Below are 15406 nucleotides of genomic sequence, written 5' to 3'. Positions count from 1 at the left end.
TCGGCTGCCTGGCTGGTGGTTGATGCTATCGAGAAGGCAATGGGAGGCGATGAGGCAAGGGAGGGCGAATCAAGCCGAGCGGCGGCTGAAGAGGGCTCGCGGTGTGTTGCTGATGCAAGTCGGAGACTCGGAGGAGACGAGAGTTCGCGGCGGGTGATCTGTCGGTGTCCTCGATCGGCTCAGCAGCTTGGGATTGGCTGCTACGAAGTCTGGCTTCGAGAAGGGAACATCCTTAATCGACGCGGCGGGACGTAAGTCAACACGATGCAAAATCGCTGAACTAGGGGAGGGCAGGCACCAGCTGGCCGAGCGCGGTTGGGTGCTGAGGAATATCGAAATTCTGTACTCGGGGGTCGATGTTCCGGCCAAGAATGGGTCAAGCATCGACAAAATCGTTGAAGGTTGAAGCTGACGAAAAGGGGCGCAGGTGCAATAAATGCTGATGGAAAGCTTGGTGATACCAACAACAGGACATAAGCACAGAGCAATGTGCACATACGGTGCTAGGTTACAAAATTACTGGTGCTGGCAGCTGACGGCGCTGTCCAAATGCTAGAAAATGTGCCTGTGGTGGGGATTGCACTACAGAGCAGTTATGCTAGGTCCAGGACACTTCTCCCGGTGCGAACAGTGCTTTCGTGGCGGCATAGAGCCTGTATCACCGCTAAATAAAGTGGGACATCGTAAGCAGAGTGTGGCAGAGCGTGTGGAGCGGACCTTGCAGCTTGCTTGTCAGTTTAGCAACCGTCTGCATCCACTGTAGTGTCCCTGGCTGAAGAACGCGTTCCTTACGTCCTCAAGTCAGAAGTCATTGATTTACGCTTTTCAAGTGTCAATTATCAAGCCCTCTCAAAATTATCTTGTCAATGTTGCCCACATTTGCTGCATCGGACTTGGTCGTATATTATATGTATCCTCTTCTTAATATGGCCTGAAACCTGTCGTCTGTCGTTTGTCGTCTCTCGTTTGTCATTTATATCCAAAACAAGCGTACAATGGAAAAGTATAAATCAAAGACTCAAAAGACAAATAAAAGAAATATGTCAGATACAATCCAAAAAAGACACGCTGTTATACTCTATTCCAAAACACCCAAATTGCGCCAAGTAAAGTTGTGTCCTGGCATGTTCTTGTCAAAGGAACCGCCCAGAAAATCCAGAATCAATGTGTCAAGCAAACTCCCTTGAGCCACGCCATATCCCGACTCTCCACTCAATGGTCGTCTTTCGGCTCTCCTCACCGCTGCGCACGTGCCATGTCAAATACGGCTTCGCGGAACCCTGTCACGACGCCGTCGGCCAGGTACACTTTGCCATCGTCGAGAGCGCGACCCACGCTACCGTCGCCCAGGCTGCACACGGTGACATAAAGCTCCATCGAGTTGCGGTACAGCATCAGCGCGACAGCCGTCGCACAGCTCAGCAGGGCTTCCGGTATGTGGTACTTGCGCTCCATCTCTATGGCCCAGCGCGCTAGGTCCGTGACGATGGGGATGAGCAGCAGGATGAGAGCGTAGATTTTGGTGACGAGCCAGTGCGTGGCAATATGCGGCAGGGAGCGTTTCTTGTAGTATGCTTTTTGTGGGGCTCCTCCGGGAGGCGATGTTGTGCCGGGCGGGAGCACGGAGCCATACAGGCCGAGGTTGTATTGTTGTTGGAGCTGCTGCAGCTGCTCAGCGGATAAGGAAGAGGTGGAAAGAGGAACCCCGGACACGCCGACAAGGCGCTCGGGCGCTGCACTGCGCAGCTGACTGAGCTCGGCGTCTTGGAGGTCGTCCGGAAGGCCGCGCAGCAGATAGGCGATGCTCTCGACGTAGATTTGGCGTTCGAGTTCGGGCAGACGATCGGGGTCGCCCGCTTCACGAAGAGCATTCTGGAGATTTCGGAAACCTAAACATAATGTTAGAAGAGGTACTAAAAAGGGGTCGACCTGGGAGAGAGACGCACCATTTTGTGCATATTTCCACTTCACGTCAGACGCCAATGGCTCAACATGGCTCTGGCGCATCCGCGACGCCAGGACAAGGCCCATGTCGTGCGCGTCTTTGGTGCTGCCTCGCCTGCTGCTTGGTCCTGCCGATGTGGAAGGCCGCGACGGTGGCGGCGAGGAAGCAGCCGATGAGATGGAGGAGAGATCAGGTGATGACGGCGTGTCGGATGGCAGTGCCGCTACTGTTGACGTCGACTCGGAGCGGAAGAACATGCTCTGCATGCTAACCGTACGCCGCAGTGACGGAAGTTTGGGTATGCGCGACTGGATCGACGTGGGCAGCGCCGCAATCAAAAGAGACGACATGTCGTCGGTGGGCGGAGGGGGGGATGCGGGTGCGGATGCTGGTGACGGAACCATATTCTGAGTAAGGTAGGTCACGTCGGAAATGCGGGAGACAAGACTCATAAAGACGATCGAGGCGATGTGGCGGAAAAAAAGAATTCGGAATTCGATTCGTGCAAGAGATCAGTGGAGAAGCGAATATCGTACACAAAAATCGAGAGATGCAGAAAATTGTTCAAACCCGAGATGTGATGCGTGGCGTCACAAACGCTTCTTTGTCGGCGTCTGTGACAAAGAAGCAGAAAACGAAAACGAGAAGTAACTCTCTCTGAACAGCTCAGGCTGGTGAGACAAAACAAAACAGCTGTTAGAAATGCCCAACTGCGCTGCCAATGAGGCCGGGGCGGAGGACGAATTCCATTGGCAAAATCCGAGACAGGGAGGAACAAGAGGAACGAGGAAGGGCGAGCATGATAAATGCGAGACTGAAATGTTATCTTTGTATCTTTGGTCTCGCTCCGATAAACTTTCTTCAGTGCTATAGAGGGGCGCAGGGCCAGACGAGCATGTGAAAATGAAGTGGGTCGGCCATGTACGGGAAGGTGCCGATTAGTCAACCACACATTATCCCACGTGCTATTCTGTTCTGCACAACGTCGAAACACAAAGCAAAGCGGGAAGGAACGAATGGTCTATTGAGCAGAGTGGTGTTCTAAAGTGGAGAAGATAAGGACAATGCACGCCATTATGAACGTAACATACAAAACGGTAACAAAATAGTCGAGATGGTTCGTCCTGGACCCCAAGTCAACGATCAAGGGACAGGCATAAATACGAGAGTAGCGCAGACAGTATCAAACAAAAGGAAACCAAAAGGAAACCAAAAGCAACCGTTGCCCCAAAATCCAACGCAAAACCCCAAGGACGCTGCTCTAGTCTCCTGTACTTTCCGCTTTTTTCAACCGGCCCAAATGTATGCAATCTAAATGTACAAGAGAAAAAAGGTATCACTCGGCCGCTCGCCAGCTTCACATTTCCGATCTTCACCTCGTCGTGGTGTCGTAGGAGTATTGAAGGCGACAGACGGCAAATAGCCAAGTAGGCAATAGCCAAATAGTCGTACAAAGGCCCTTCTCCAAGCCAAACCATCGCTTAGCTCCGGTCCCTGGACCAGTCATTGAACCGACCGTTGTCCCCTCTTGAGCCGTAGCCGGAACGTGAAGGGCCGGACGAGCCACGGTAGCCGTCGCCACCACGACCAGAGCCGCGTTCGTAGCCTCTCGAACCACGCGAATCGTATCTCGAAGCACCGCCGGCGCGCGGGCCACGGTTTGAAAAGTTTCCGGACGAACCGCCGCGCGAGTCGTTAAAGCTGGACGAGAATTGTCGCTCAAACTGGTCGCCACCAGAAACCTCGTTAGAAGACCGACTATCCTGGATATTCAAGCCGCGCACCCGATGTAGGCCCCGCTTTGTCGCAATAAATGACGAAATTGCTGGCGGCTCTTTCCAGCCCCAGCCATTGTACACCCAGTCATTGAGGTTGTCACACGTTGTCTGCACGTTTCGTCCAGAGCTGGCGCCGCCTAAATACGACAAGTACGCATCCACGAGAAGGCTCCCAGGCGTCGACTTCATCGTCTGTGCAACCACGTCGATCTGTCGCGGACGATCCTCAATGCTCTCGCCATTCTCACCATTCTTGGCGTGGTAATCAGTCATGTCGTAGCTTGCACAATCAAATCCGGACACGCGCTGAATGGGCAGGTCCGTCAGCATTTGGCGCGCCACCGTAATCTCGTTTTCGGCAATAATAAGCCAGCCCTGGCCACCCTTGTCAGCACGGCCCGTGCGGCCGAGGCGGTGGATGTATTGCTCCCGGTCGGGCGGGACGCCGACCTGAATCACGTGGGTCACATTGGGGAAGTCCATGCCACGCGCCGTTACGTCCGACGAGAACAAGATCGCGCTCCGCGCATTGCGGAATTGGTCGGCGGCATCCGTGCGCGCGCGCTGCGTTAGCTTGGAGTGGATGTGGTACTGTCTCGGCAGCTTCACCTTTCCATGACTCAGAGTGTAGAACACATCCTGCGTCAGCTGCACCATGCTGGTCGTCGACAAGAAGACAAGGGCCTTAAACGGCATCCGGTCGCTACCCGGCGTGTTGGCAGCTTCCATCTCCCGCTCAATCAGCTCCAGCAGCGTCGGGTACATGTTCTCGTAGCCACGTACCGGGAGGATGTGCTGCGGCACCTTTTGGTGCGTCAGCACGTCCTCGGGCTTGATGGTCTGCACAAACTGGAAGTTCGACGCGTCGACATACGTGCGCGCCAGCGACACCACATTCTTCGGCACCGTCGCCGAGAACAGCAGTGTCTGCCGCGGCACGTTTCTGCGGTCCGGCAGGTATCGTAGAATCTGGCGCAGCTCACGCTCGAAGCCCACGTCCAGCATGCGGTCCGCTTCGTCCAGTACCAGCGCCTCCAGCTGGGGCGCGCCGATGCCACTGTCTTCCGAAGACAGCAGGTCATTCAGACGGCCCGGTGTCGCCACAAGCAAGTGGCAGCCCTCTCTTCTTGTCTTTTGCAACATGGCATTCCGCTGAGTACCACCAACGGCCGTCTGCACTATAATGCCCGTACCTCGGATGAGCTTGCGGGCCTCCGCACCAATTTGCTCTGCCAGCTCACGAGTCGGCGACATGACAATCGCACGGATGTCGCTGGCGGTGGGGCGGTTGCGGCCGGGATGTGCGAGGTCGGAGTTGTTGTCAATCATTCGCTGGATAACGGGAATGAGGAAGGCAAGTGTCTTTCCTGTGCCGGTCTTGGCCTGTGCAACACTGATTTAGGTGTTAGAAGAGACAAAGAGGTAAACGAGATATGGATGTAGCGGAAAGACGGTGAAATTACATGTCCTTGCCAATAAGAGCAGGCTCCATCGCCATAGACTGAACGCTCGTCATAGTCTCGTAGCCCAAGCCCTGGGTCAGCGAACGAACCAGGTTCTTGTGAACACCGACTCTCTCCAGGTCCGAGAATTTGGTGACCAGGCCCGACTCGCCCTTGTCCTCTTGGGTCTCGTCTGCCGTGGCATCGGCAGTCGCGTTGCTGGTGGAGTAACCGCGGCCGAACCGAGCAACAAGGGACGGCGCCGGTACGACACGGCCCTGGAAAGCAGCAGTTTGGGTCAGGCCCGCAGAACGCACGGCCGTCGAGCGGAGGCTGGCAACGATTGAGGCGCTCGAGGCGCAGGCTGCACGAGGCAGCCGGGCGGCTCGCAAAATCGAGGTCCGCAACATGGTGTCGAATTGGTCGACGTGAAGAGTATTGACGAAGAAAAACAGACGGATTGAAGGGTTGTATTCGACGCCGATATAAATTGCTTCGGGAAAGTTGAGAGATCTGTCAAGTGCAAAATGCGAAAACGATGCTGCACGTTAATACGATAACTTGAAGACGAAGCGTGGATGGCAGAAAAAAAAACACGAGGAAAGTAGCCTGAGAATTGGGACGACATGCGAGTCTTTCGCAATGCGATGTACCAATAGTAACAGAAATTTTCGGGCGGCAATCAAGCTTATCGATAACGCTAGTACCCTTCGGGCGGACGCAAATCTTTCGAGGACTAGGACGCCAAATGTAGTCACGTGTCAAAATACGATTAGTATGTAAAATCCTTGTTGTGGTGCTGAACGCAGTTGCCCCAGCTACTATCCGCGTGTTTGCAAACACGCGTTCCCCGCGCCTACCAATCGCGAGCCTTGTTTACATCACCGCAAAATCGGCAAAAGCGGTGACGCTTTTGAGATTCCAACCTCTCCAGCGCCGACACCGCCGACGACGACGACACAGCACGACAGACCTCACCTGCGACACGCACGCTGAGATCGCATCCCACACTATCCGCCACGATGAGAGTAACAGAAGTCATTATCGACGTAAGTGGCTGCGCTGCCCAGAATATTCAAAACGCATCTGTACTAACACCAGCGTGTCGCAAAACAGGGCTTCAAGTCGTATGCCGTCCGAACGGTGATTTCAGGATGGTAAGTCCATTTGGCGGTAGAAGTAGTGGCAAGGGCCAAAAACTGACATCTGGTTCTCGTTGCACAGGGACGAGAGCTTCAACTCGATCACGGGACTGAACGGCAGTGGCAAGTCCAATATTCTTGATGCCATTTGCTTCGTATTGGGTATCACCAACATGTCGACGGTTCGCGCGCAGAACCTGCAAGTATGTGAAGAGACTGCGAACCGAAGGGCTGGAGCGCATGCTTAGCAAACAGGCAGCACCTTGCGACATGGCATAACTAACATCTGTCTCGTTCTAGGATCTTATTTACAAGCGCGGCCAAGCAGGTGTGACAAAGGCCAGCGTCACAATCGTCTTCGACAACCGCGACAAGAAGAAATCTCCCATCGGTTTCGAAGAGTACGCCACCATCAGTGTCACGCGCCAGATCGTGCTGGGCGGCACGTCCAAGTACCTAATCAATGGCCACCGTGCGCAGCAGCAGACGGTCCAGAACCTTTTCCAGTCCGTTCAGCTCAACATCAACAACCCAAACTTCCTCATTATGCAGGGACGCATCACCAAGGTCCTCAATATGAAAGCCGTCGAAATTCTCGCCATGATCGAGGAGGCCGCAGGCACGCGCATGTTCGAGGATCGGAGGGACAAGGCGCTGAAGACGATGGCCAAGAAGGAGATGAAGCTGCAGGAGATTACAGAGCTGCTGCGCGACGAGATTGAACCGAAACTTGAGAAACTGCGCATGGAGAAGCGCGCCTTCCTCGACTTCCAACAGACACAGAACGACCTCGAGCGCCTGACGCGGCTCGTGGTCGCACACGACTATGTTCGCTGCCAAGAAAAGCTGCAGCAGTCGGCTTCCGATTTGGAGGCCAAGAAGCAGCGCCAGAGCGACCTCGAAGAATCCGCCGTGCGCCTCAAAAGCGAGATCTCCCATTTGGAGGAAGACGCCAACCGCATTCGGACGCAGCGCGAGAAGGAGATGAAGAAAGGCGCCAAGGCGCAGGCGCTAGAGGAGTCAGTGAAGAAGCATTCAAACGAGCTTGTGCGTCTCGCCACCGTCATGGACCTGAAGCGGTCCAGCATGGCCGAGGAGCAGGACCGGCGGAAAGCGGGCGAGAAGAGCGTCACTGAACTTGAGGCCGCGCTGCAAGAAAAGACGAAGGCACTCGAGAAGATTCGCACCAAGTTTGACGCCGCCAAAGACGACCTCGAAAGGCAGAGCCAAGAAGCCGAGACAAAGGAGGAGCTGCTTCAGACATTGCAGACAGGTGTCGCCTCCAAGGATGGCCAAGAAAACGGCTATCAGGGTCAGCTTCAGGACGCAAGAAGCCGCGTCACGGCGGCCGTCACCGAGCAAGAGCAAGCCAAAATCAAGGTCGCTCATCTCGAGAAGCGCATTAAAGAGGAGGAGCCACGAGCCAAGAAGGCCAAGGAACAGAATGCAGGCCTGCTGAAAGACATTGAGGGCCTCAAGTCGCAGTCACAAAAGCTCGAAAAGGAACTTGGCAAGCTCGGTTTCAGCCCCGGTGCGGAGGAGGAGATGTACAAGGAGGAGTCCACTCTTCGGCAGACAATCCGTGGCCTGCGGCAACAATCCGATACTCTCAAGCGCAAGGTTGCCAACATCGACTTCAACTATTCCGACCCCGTGCCCAAATTTGACCGGTCCAAGGTCAAGGGTCTCGTGGCACAGCTGTTCACACTGGACGAGAAGCACACCAACGCCGGTACTGCCTTGGAAATCTGCGCCGGTGGCCGTCTGTACAATGTCGTTGTGGATACCGAGGTCACCGGTACCCAGCTTCTGCAGGGTGGTAAGCTCCGCAAGAGAGTCACGATTATCCCTCTCAACAAAATCTCTGCCTTCCGGGCGCAAGCGGAAACCGTTGCCACGGCCCAGAACATCGCCCCGGGCAAGGTCAACCTGGCTCTGTCGCTTGTTGGCTATGATAACGAGGTATCTGCCGCCATGGAGTACGTGTTTGGCAACACACTGGTGTGCGCCGACGCAGAAACTGCCAAGAAGGTGACATTTGATCCGAATGTCCGCATGCGGAGTATTACACTGGAAGGTGATGCATACGATCCCTCTGGCACGCTGTCCGGTGGCAGTGCGCCGACCTCAAGCGGCGTCCTGGTGACTCTCCAGAAGCTGAACGAGATCAACCGCCAGCTGCAGGAGGCCGAGTCCACATTGGCGGAGTTGCAGGCTACGATTGCCCGCGAGAAGACTAAGCTCGATCAGGCACGCCACATCAAGCGTGATCTTGATCTGAAGACCCACGAAATTAAGCTAGCTCAAGAGCAGATCAGCGGCAACTCATCGTCGTCTATCATCCAGGAGGTTGAGAACATGAAGGAGCAGATTGTGCAGTTGAAGGCAGACTCCGCCGAGGCCAAGAAACGGCAAGCTGAGGCCAGCGCCGACGTCAAGCGCATTGAGAAGGACATGAAGGACTTCGACAACAACAAGGATGGCAAGCTTGTCGAGCTGCAGGCGGCTCTGGACAAAATCCGGGCCCAGCTCACAAAGAACACAACCGCGATGAAAGCCCTTCAGAAGGAGCTCCAGGGCGCGCAGCTGGATTCGGAACAGGCCTCGGGCGATCTTGCGGCCGCCCGCGAACAACTCCAAGAGATCGATCTTGCCATGAAGGCCCAGCAGGAGGAGCTGAGCGAGCTGGGCAAGCAGCAGGCATCTGTCAAGGACCTACACGACGTCGCGCAGGCCCAGCTGCAAGACGAGCGGGCCAAGCTCAGCATCTATGATGACGAGCTGCGCGCTCTCGACCAGGCAACCCGGAGTAAGAACGCCCGCATTACTGAGGAGGGCCTCGAGCTGCAGAAGCTCGGTCACGCCATTGAGCGCTTCCACAAAGACAAGCAAAACGCCACCAAGCTGGCGGAGGACATGGAAGCCGACCACGAGTGGATTGCCGACGAAAAGGACAAGTTTGGACGGCCAGGCACGCCGTATGACTTCCACCGCCAGAATATTGGCGAGAGCAAAGCGACGCTACGCAACCTGACGGAGCGGTTCCAGGGCATGAAAAAGAGATCAACCCCAAGGTCATGAACATGATCGACAGCGTTGAGAAGAAAGAGGTGGGCCTCAAGCACATGATGAAAACGGTCATCCGCGACAAGCGCAAGATTGAAGAGACCATCATCAGCCTCGACGATTACAAGAAAAAGGCGCTGCACAAGACCTGGAGCAAGGTCAATGCCGACTTTGGCCAGATCTTCTCTGAGCTGCTGCCCGGCGGCAGCTTTGCCAAGCTGGACCCGCCCGAGGGCAAGACAATCAGCGACGGCCTCGAGGTCAAGGTGTGCCTGGGCAAGGTGTGGAAGCAAAGCCTGACGGAGCTCAGTGGTGGCCAGCGGTCGCTGATTGCCCTGTCTCTGATCATGGCGCTGCTGCAGTTCAAGCCAGCGCCCATGTACATTCTGGACGAGGTGGACGCTGCGCTGGATCTGTCTCACACACAAAATATTGGTCGTCTGATCAAGACGCGCTTCAAGGGCTCGCAGTTCATCGTTGTCTCGTTGAAGGACGGCATGTTCCAGAACGCCAACCGCATCTTCCGGACACGGTTCAGCGAGGGCACCAGTATGGTGCAGGCTCTGACGCCCGCCGATTTACGGTAGGCGGCTTACTTGGTGCTTGATGTCATCGCCGACGGCGGGTGTGATGGCGATTGCTCTGTAAAATGAGCGTCTGCATTCTTCTTGCGTTTGGTTGCATTCCGGTGATTTAGGGCGGACAATAGGATACAGGCTGGGCTGGTGTTTTTTGTATATGGTTTCTTTCTGAGTTTTAATTTGTTTTTACCACGTTTGCTCATGATAATCCACTATGCAATTATTATGAAATGCTCATCGCCGTCTTTGGAATATGGAGACCTATTTCTATGGGACCTTGCTTGTCATTAGTAGTTTCATGAAGCCGGGCCATAATCTGTCCACCAAGTCGTCAGATACACTGGACAGACATGCCTGTCTCCAATGTCAATTCCATTAGCTCCGGCTTGTCTGGATTCTCAAACACGGGCGCCAGGCGTAAGTCCAAAGGCTCTTCTATTGGTAAGCCTTCGGTGGCAGAGGCTGGGATGATATCGAATACGGCTTCGTCCAGCAATTGATTTGAGACTGGTGTTGGCTTGAATGAAAGACGCTTCCAACTAGAACGACCAACTGTTAGGATATGTCACATATGAAATACCATCGTTTCGTGGGGTATAGGGTACCTTTGCTCGTCGTCTGCTTGCATGCCATGGACTGTGAAAACATGTTAGTCGGCTATTTGCTCCCTGCACATAATGGACACGTTGTGCCTTTGCGAGGGACAACATACCAACAATATTTGCATATAGTTGCCGCCCGGCGGCATCTGGTAGTTGTTCATCGTTTGCAGTGCTTGTCTCAGGTGCTCGTAGATGGCTCTTGGTACGAAGACGGACCGGGTGGTCGACCTCACAACGGAACAGGCCCAGCCGGTTGCTTACACCCAGATACAGCTGCAACGAGCGCGGCAGCTCGGCCGATAAGTCCAGTGCCCGGGTTCTGGTGTCGCCGATTCTCACGTGGCCATACTTTGCAGCGGCCTTGTCGGCCGCAACAGGCAATGCCAGCGGCAACACAACCTCCACTTCGGGCACGGAACGCCAGCCGCGCGCCAGCTTGGCCGCAAACCAGTCCCAGCGGCCCACCCAGCCGGTGGCCTGCCACGGGTAGCGCACGACGACGTACAGCTCGCTCATGGAGGCGGTGCGCTCGGCGCGGTCATCGGCACGCATGCGAGCCTGGGCGCGACGCACCTTGGCCAGGTCGGGGCGCCACAGCTCAACCTGCAGCGTGGCGAGCATCGGGAATTGGTGCCGGTCGATGGCATCCCACGTGTCGTCTGCCTCGGCTCCATCGTTGTCGTTGTCATTGCCGTTGTCCTTGCCGTCGCCACGTCCGCCCGTCTTGGTCTTGGCAACAAGCTCAGTGCCCGCCCGCGCTGGAAACGGCGATGCGAGCTGGGCCAACGTGAAAAGCCAGTCAAACTCCAGACCTCTCGGCAGGACTCGGCTGCGCGACACTTGAATGCCCCGGCAGGACTTGACGGGATACACCCACAAGCTGTCGATGCGGGGCACCATGCCGCCGTTGTTTCGTAGTTGGCGCTTTTCGCCCTCCTTGTCCTCCTTTTCCTCGTCCACACACAGCTGGGAGTGCGTTTCGTTCAAAAAGTCGCTTGGCCGTGGCGCCACCGGCGGATAAATCCACAACATGGGCAGCAAGAAGCCGAACAGCGTGACCAGCAGCACAACCAGCGAGTTCGGGTCGGAGAGCGCCTGGAAGACAGAGACCAACACCGACGGCTCCGGCCCCATGAGAAGGCGGCTGTCTGCTTCGTCCATGACTGCTTTTGACGCTTGGAGTTTGGTGCCGTCCTGTTTATAGGTCGTGACGATTTAACCGTGCGAAAGAATAAGAGAGATAGAAAAAGGCAAAAAAGTCGATGAAAACTGACGTTCACGATACAAATACTACGAAACAAATAGCCCTCGAGTGCGACCATGTCCTTCCAGAATTCAGTCGATGGTCCAATTGCGAAGGTCCTTTGATCTTTGAAACACTGTGCCCACTCTCTGTCTCCTGGAACGCTTGATGTTGAAACACTCTAGGAGCACACGGACGACGCACGCCCAAAATATGGGACGGTTTGTGTCACGTGACTCTTCTTTGCATTTTGTCAGTCTTTTCTTGGTTCGCGGCCTCGAAAACATCGGACGAAACACTTGGGTCGGAAACAGTAAAAGAAGCGGGATGGGATACGGCCACCAATTGGGATGCGTGGTGCAGGTTTTTACTGTGGTATGATGTACCAACATGGACAACGTCGCAGGCGGGAAACGTAAGAAACCAGGCCAACGGCACATTGAGGTTTGAATTGTTGCAATGCTTTTTCAGTCTGATTTTGAACATCTCCGGATAACAAACTCACTTTTTACAGAGGTTTATGAACATGACCTCATTGGTCTCATTCAGCGGTAGATTAAATTACGAGATAGTCTGGAAACTGTTTTTTCTTTGCTTTCATTATTGTTTTGTGAAATATCTTATAAAATCAAATAAATAAATGAATGAACTCATAATACAAAGCGTGGCAAATGGGAACAAAAATAAATCATAGGACATCACTGTCTTTTCCTTTGCCTAAAATTGGGAGGAGTAAAGGCATGTAGGACATGTCCATTGATTTTATAATCATAGAAACGCTCCGGAGTCCCGTTACTACAGACATATTCAACGATAACGGCAGTCATGCGGTTACAACTGGCGGTCAATATTATGCACAATTAGGTCCTGCGACTCTTTTTTTAGAACGCGGTTTGCATAGCGTGTTCTACATTATTTGATTATATGACATACATATACCGTGGACCGCGGCCAGCCGTGTTGTTCTCCCCCGACTCCTGTCGGTAATTGTCTACGTGAAGACAGTGGCCTGGTTCACGGAAAACGACAATCGTGCCACGAGGGGAGAACCCCAACCAACCGCCGGTTAGGCACCTGCCGCGGTGCATGCATATTGGCAAGATACGGAGTAGAACGGAGTAGAGTTATATCGTATGGCTGTCTAATAATACGCAGAGTGCAAAATGTACTCTATACAGGCGAAAGGTTTTTGCGAGAGACTTTGCATTGGTAGGGCCTTGTCTCAAGGCCGGATGTACAGGAGACGCGAAGGGCTGCCGCAGGTTATTACACAGGCTCTTTCAAAATTCTTGGAGACAGGCGGACCAGAGACAAAATTTACTTGTTCTCCCGCTCGTTTTGCTGAATCGCATCCCTTTGCTGCGCGGGCTTGTATTGGACATGGGGATAGGGGTTTGTTATTACATCCGATACTCCATAAAGGTGCCCGTATTGGCAAAGAATGATTGCAATGAACGGACCAGTTTTGATGGGATAAAATTGCGGTGAATGGGTTCCGCTAAGATTGCAGCATATTTCCTTATTTGTTCCCAACGACCTGTCTTCATTGTCCAAACAGGGGCATATATCACGCTGAGTTAATATTGAAACAGATATTGCGGTCTTGTTGAGACACGTGCAAGGCAGTCCGAATACCACCTTTCACGTCCAAGTTTGGATCGTGGCGCTGTACATACGCGTATCGTAATAAACACATATACTTTGTGGAGGCGTCTAGAAAGATTGCGCTGAGCATCTGGGAGTTACACGTGTGCTCGTTCCATGGTTCGCCACAATGTGGCTCCTTTAGGGTTGCAGTTTCTGTCAATACCAAATGGCGCTTTCTCCGGCAGACATCGTCCTCTTCTTCGAATCCTGATAGCACCGGCCAAAATGTTCCATTCAAGTTAAATCCTCTACGGCAGTTTGCTCCCTTTTCCTTCTGCGCCATGTGACATTGGAATTCACCTAGAGTGCCGGCGTATCACGGTAAACGGATTACGACCTTTTGCATTACAGCATCGTGATTGAATCTTTGTCTTCCACCCACGACATCGCACTGCACCCACTGTACAACATATTTTGAGTCGATTACTTTGGGCCATGCTAGCGAAAGTTTGCTGTTTTGGGCGCAGTGCAGGTTGGTCCCATATCCAAAGAAACATAAAATGCTGCCAGCGTTACAGTGGGATAATTACGTCGTATCGGTGCCAATTTCCAATCCCATCCCAAAGACCAGGGAAATTCTTCCGTATCAACGCTGAAGAGAATAAAAAGCCCCTGTTCCCCGCCTCTTGATGTTTCTTATGGCACTCAGCTAAGTGTTGATCTTCCAGCGTTTGTCCGGATACTATTTATTCTACAGGAATAAATGTCTGGGACGGGCTGCATAATAATAACGCCGGACTGATATTACTTGGCAAAATTTCTTGGTACAGCCACAAACCCCACAGCCTTACGAAGTAATGATTCTAGAAATGTATGTTTTGTACTTATTTTACAGGAAGAAGCCAAAGGAGGCCGGTCGTATTCGTGTTCTCTGTCTTAATTTCATTGAGTACGGCTTAGGTCGGACAGCTCGGATGACAGCTTACTGAAAAAGCTTGCACTGTATCCTGGACACATCTTACTGTCCTGTGGCACAATCCGGAAGAAGCAAAGAGCGGAGACGTGTATGATATATGGAGGCGTTATGTGAGCTTAATTGCCTTGATATAAGAAAATAAGGAAAGCCGGATATACTCACTATTACAGGCCCGGAAACTGACACCGTCCGTTTTCCAGATCAATAAAAGGTGTTCGACCTCCATAAACCATATTCCTTCTTTCCTTTCCTTTTTTTTTAAATATATATATATATATATATATATATATATATATTTTATATCTCCTATCCTCTTATACATCGACAGGCAATAGAAAGAAATGGTAGCTTGTGGTCAAGTATGGCTAGCTTAGTCGAATGGCTAGGTCGTGCAACATACTTGGTATTTGTCTATTCTCTATTTATCTCGTCATGTAGTGCACTGTAACATTGATTCGTTTTGCATTTGCAAAAGGAGACTTGTAACGGCTCGAGCCGTCACGGGAATATGGTCCAGCCCCAGCCAACGCTCTTGGGCGTTCTGTGTCCTCTTTCTTTTATCTTTATGTTCTTTTTTCTTTAACCTACCCCACCCCGGCTTTTTCTACTGTTACGAAGTACGGAGTACTTTCCGCTTCCTAGACTTTTCGTGGCATTCCTGTCGGCTTGGTTTGATTTTTTTTTTTTCAGTATTACTCCGTAGAGCCCCACAGTATGAGACAAGACTAACTCTTGCATTGCATGGGCGTAATCCGGCGAGTAAAATCAAGACATACATAGAACTGCAGGACCAGCCCAGGTATGTCACACATGTCAACCAGTCTTAATCACGCCAAAGCCGGAGCCGGTCATTATCAGTATGTTTCGACTGCCGGTTGTCTGCAAGCCCATGTCGATCACTGGCCCACGACTTGCACGGAGTCCGTAACGGGCCATTGCGAAGGTGCTGCAGGCTGACAGCAACCACGGTAAGTGGCTTTTGTGTACACCGTTCTTTGAATCCTCGTATTCCCTACTTGGTAATTGTTGTACGCGGCGCAAACT

General features: G+C 53.0%; 6 protein-coding genes across 6 annotated transcripts; 3 read left to right on the top strand and 3 right to left on the bottom strand.

Moving 5' to 3' along the window:
- Positions 1-39: 39 nt before the first annotated feature.
- Positions 40-406, top strand: SPSK_03738 (uncharacterized protein; the record flags this gene model as incomplete). The annotated part of the gene is made up of 2 exons (XM_016730572.1): positions 40-251; positions 295-406. 2 exons carry the CDS (start codon positions 40-42, stop codon positions 404-406), a joined length of 324 nt encoding a protein of 107 aa, XP_016584904.1.
- Positions 407-1236: 830 nt separating this feature from the next.
- Positions 1237-2397, bottom strand: SPSK_03443 (uncharacterized protein; the record flags this gene model as incomplete). The annotated part of the gene is made up of 2 exons (XM_016730281.1): positions 1237-1889; positions 1947-2397. The coding sequence occupies 2 exons, from the start codon at positions 2395-2397 to the stop codon at positions 1237-1239; spliced, it is 1104 nt and encodes a 367-aa protein (XP_016584903.1).
- A 1029-nt stretch (positions 2398-3426) lies between these two features.
- SPSK_03132 (uncharacterized protein) lies at positions 3427-5575 on the bottom strand (the record flags this gene model as incomplete). The annotated part of the gene is made up of 2 exons (XM_016729973.1): positions 3427-5116; positions 5187-5575. The coding sequence occupies 2 exons, from the start codon at positions 5573-5575 to the stop codon at positions 3427-3429; spliced, it is 2079 nt and encodes a 692-aa protein (XP_016584902.1).
- A 612-nt stretch (positions 5576-6187) lies between these two features.
- SPSK_02999 (structural maintenance of chromosome 2) lies at positions 6188-9388 on the top strand (the record flags this gene model as incomplete). Its single annotated transcript, XM_016729844.1, has 4 exons — positions 6188-6214; positions 6267-6322; positions 6390-6510; positions 6608-9388. 4 exons carry the CDS (start codon positions 6188-6190, stop codon positions 9386-9388), a joined length of 2985 nt encoding a protein of 994 aa, XP_016584901.1.
- Positions 9389-9390: 2 nt separating this feature from the next.
- SPSK_03658 (uncharacterized protein) lies at positions 9391-9960 on the top strand (the record flags this gene model as incomplete). Its single annotated transcript, XM_016730493.1, has 1 exon — positions 9391-9960. One exon carries the CDS (start codon positions 9391-9393, stop codon positions 9958-9960), a length of 570 nt encoding a protein of 189 aa, XP_016584900.1.
- Positions 9961-10285: 325 nt separating this feature from the next.
- SPSK_03341 (uncharacterized protein) lies at positions 10286-11717 on the bottom strand (the record flags this gene model as incomplete). The annotated part of the gene is made up of 2 exons (XM_016730179.1): positions 10286-10506; positions 10667-11717. 2 exons carry the CDS (start codon positions 11715-11717, stop codon positions 10286-10288), a joined length of 1272 nt encoding a protein of 423 aa, XP_016584899.1.
- Positions 11718-15406: the final 3689 nt, after the last annotated feature.

Source organism: Sporothrix schenckii (assembly GCF_000961545.1).
Source record: "Sporothrix schenckii 1099-18 chromosome Unknown Cont47, whole genome shotgun sequence".
Taxonomy (NCBI): Eukaryota; Fungi; Ascomycota; class Sordariomycetes; order Ophiostomatales; family Ophiostomataceae; genus Sporothrix; species Sporothrix schenckii.
The sequence above is the reverse complement of the archived record's forward strand: the minus strand, read 5'-3'. Positions and strand labels throughout refer to the sequence as shown.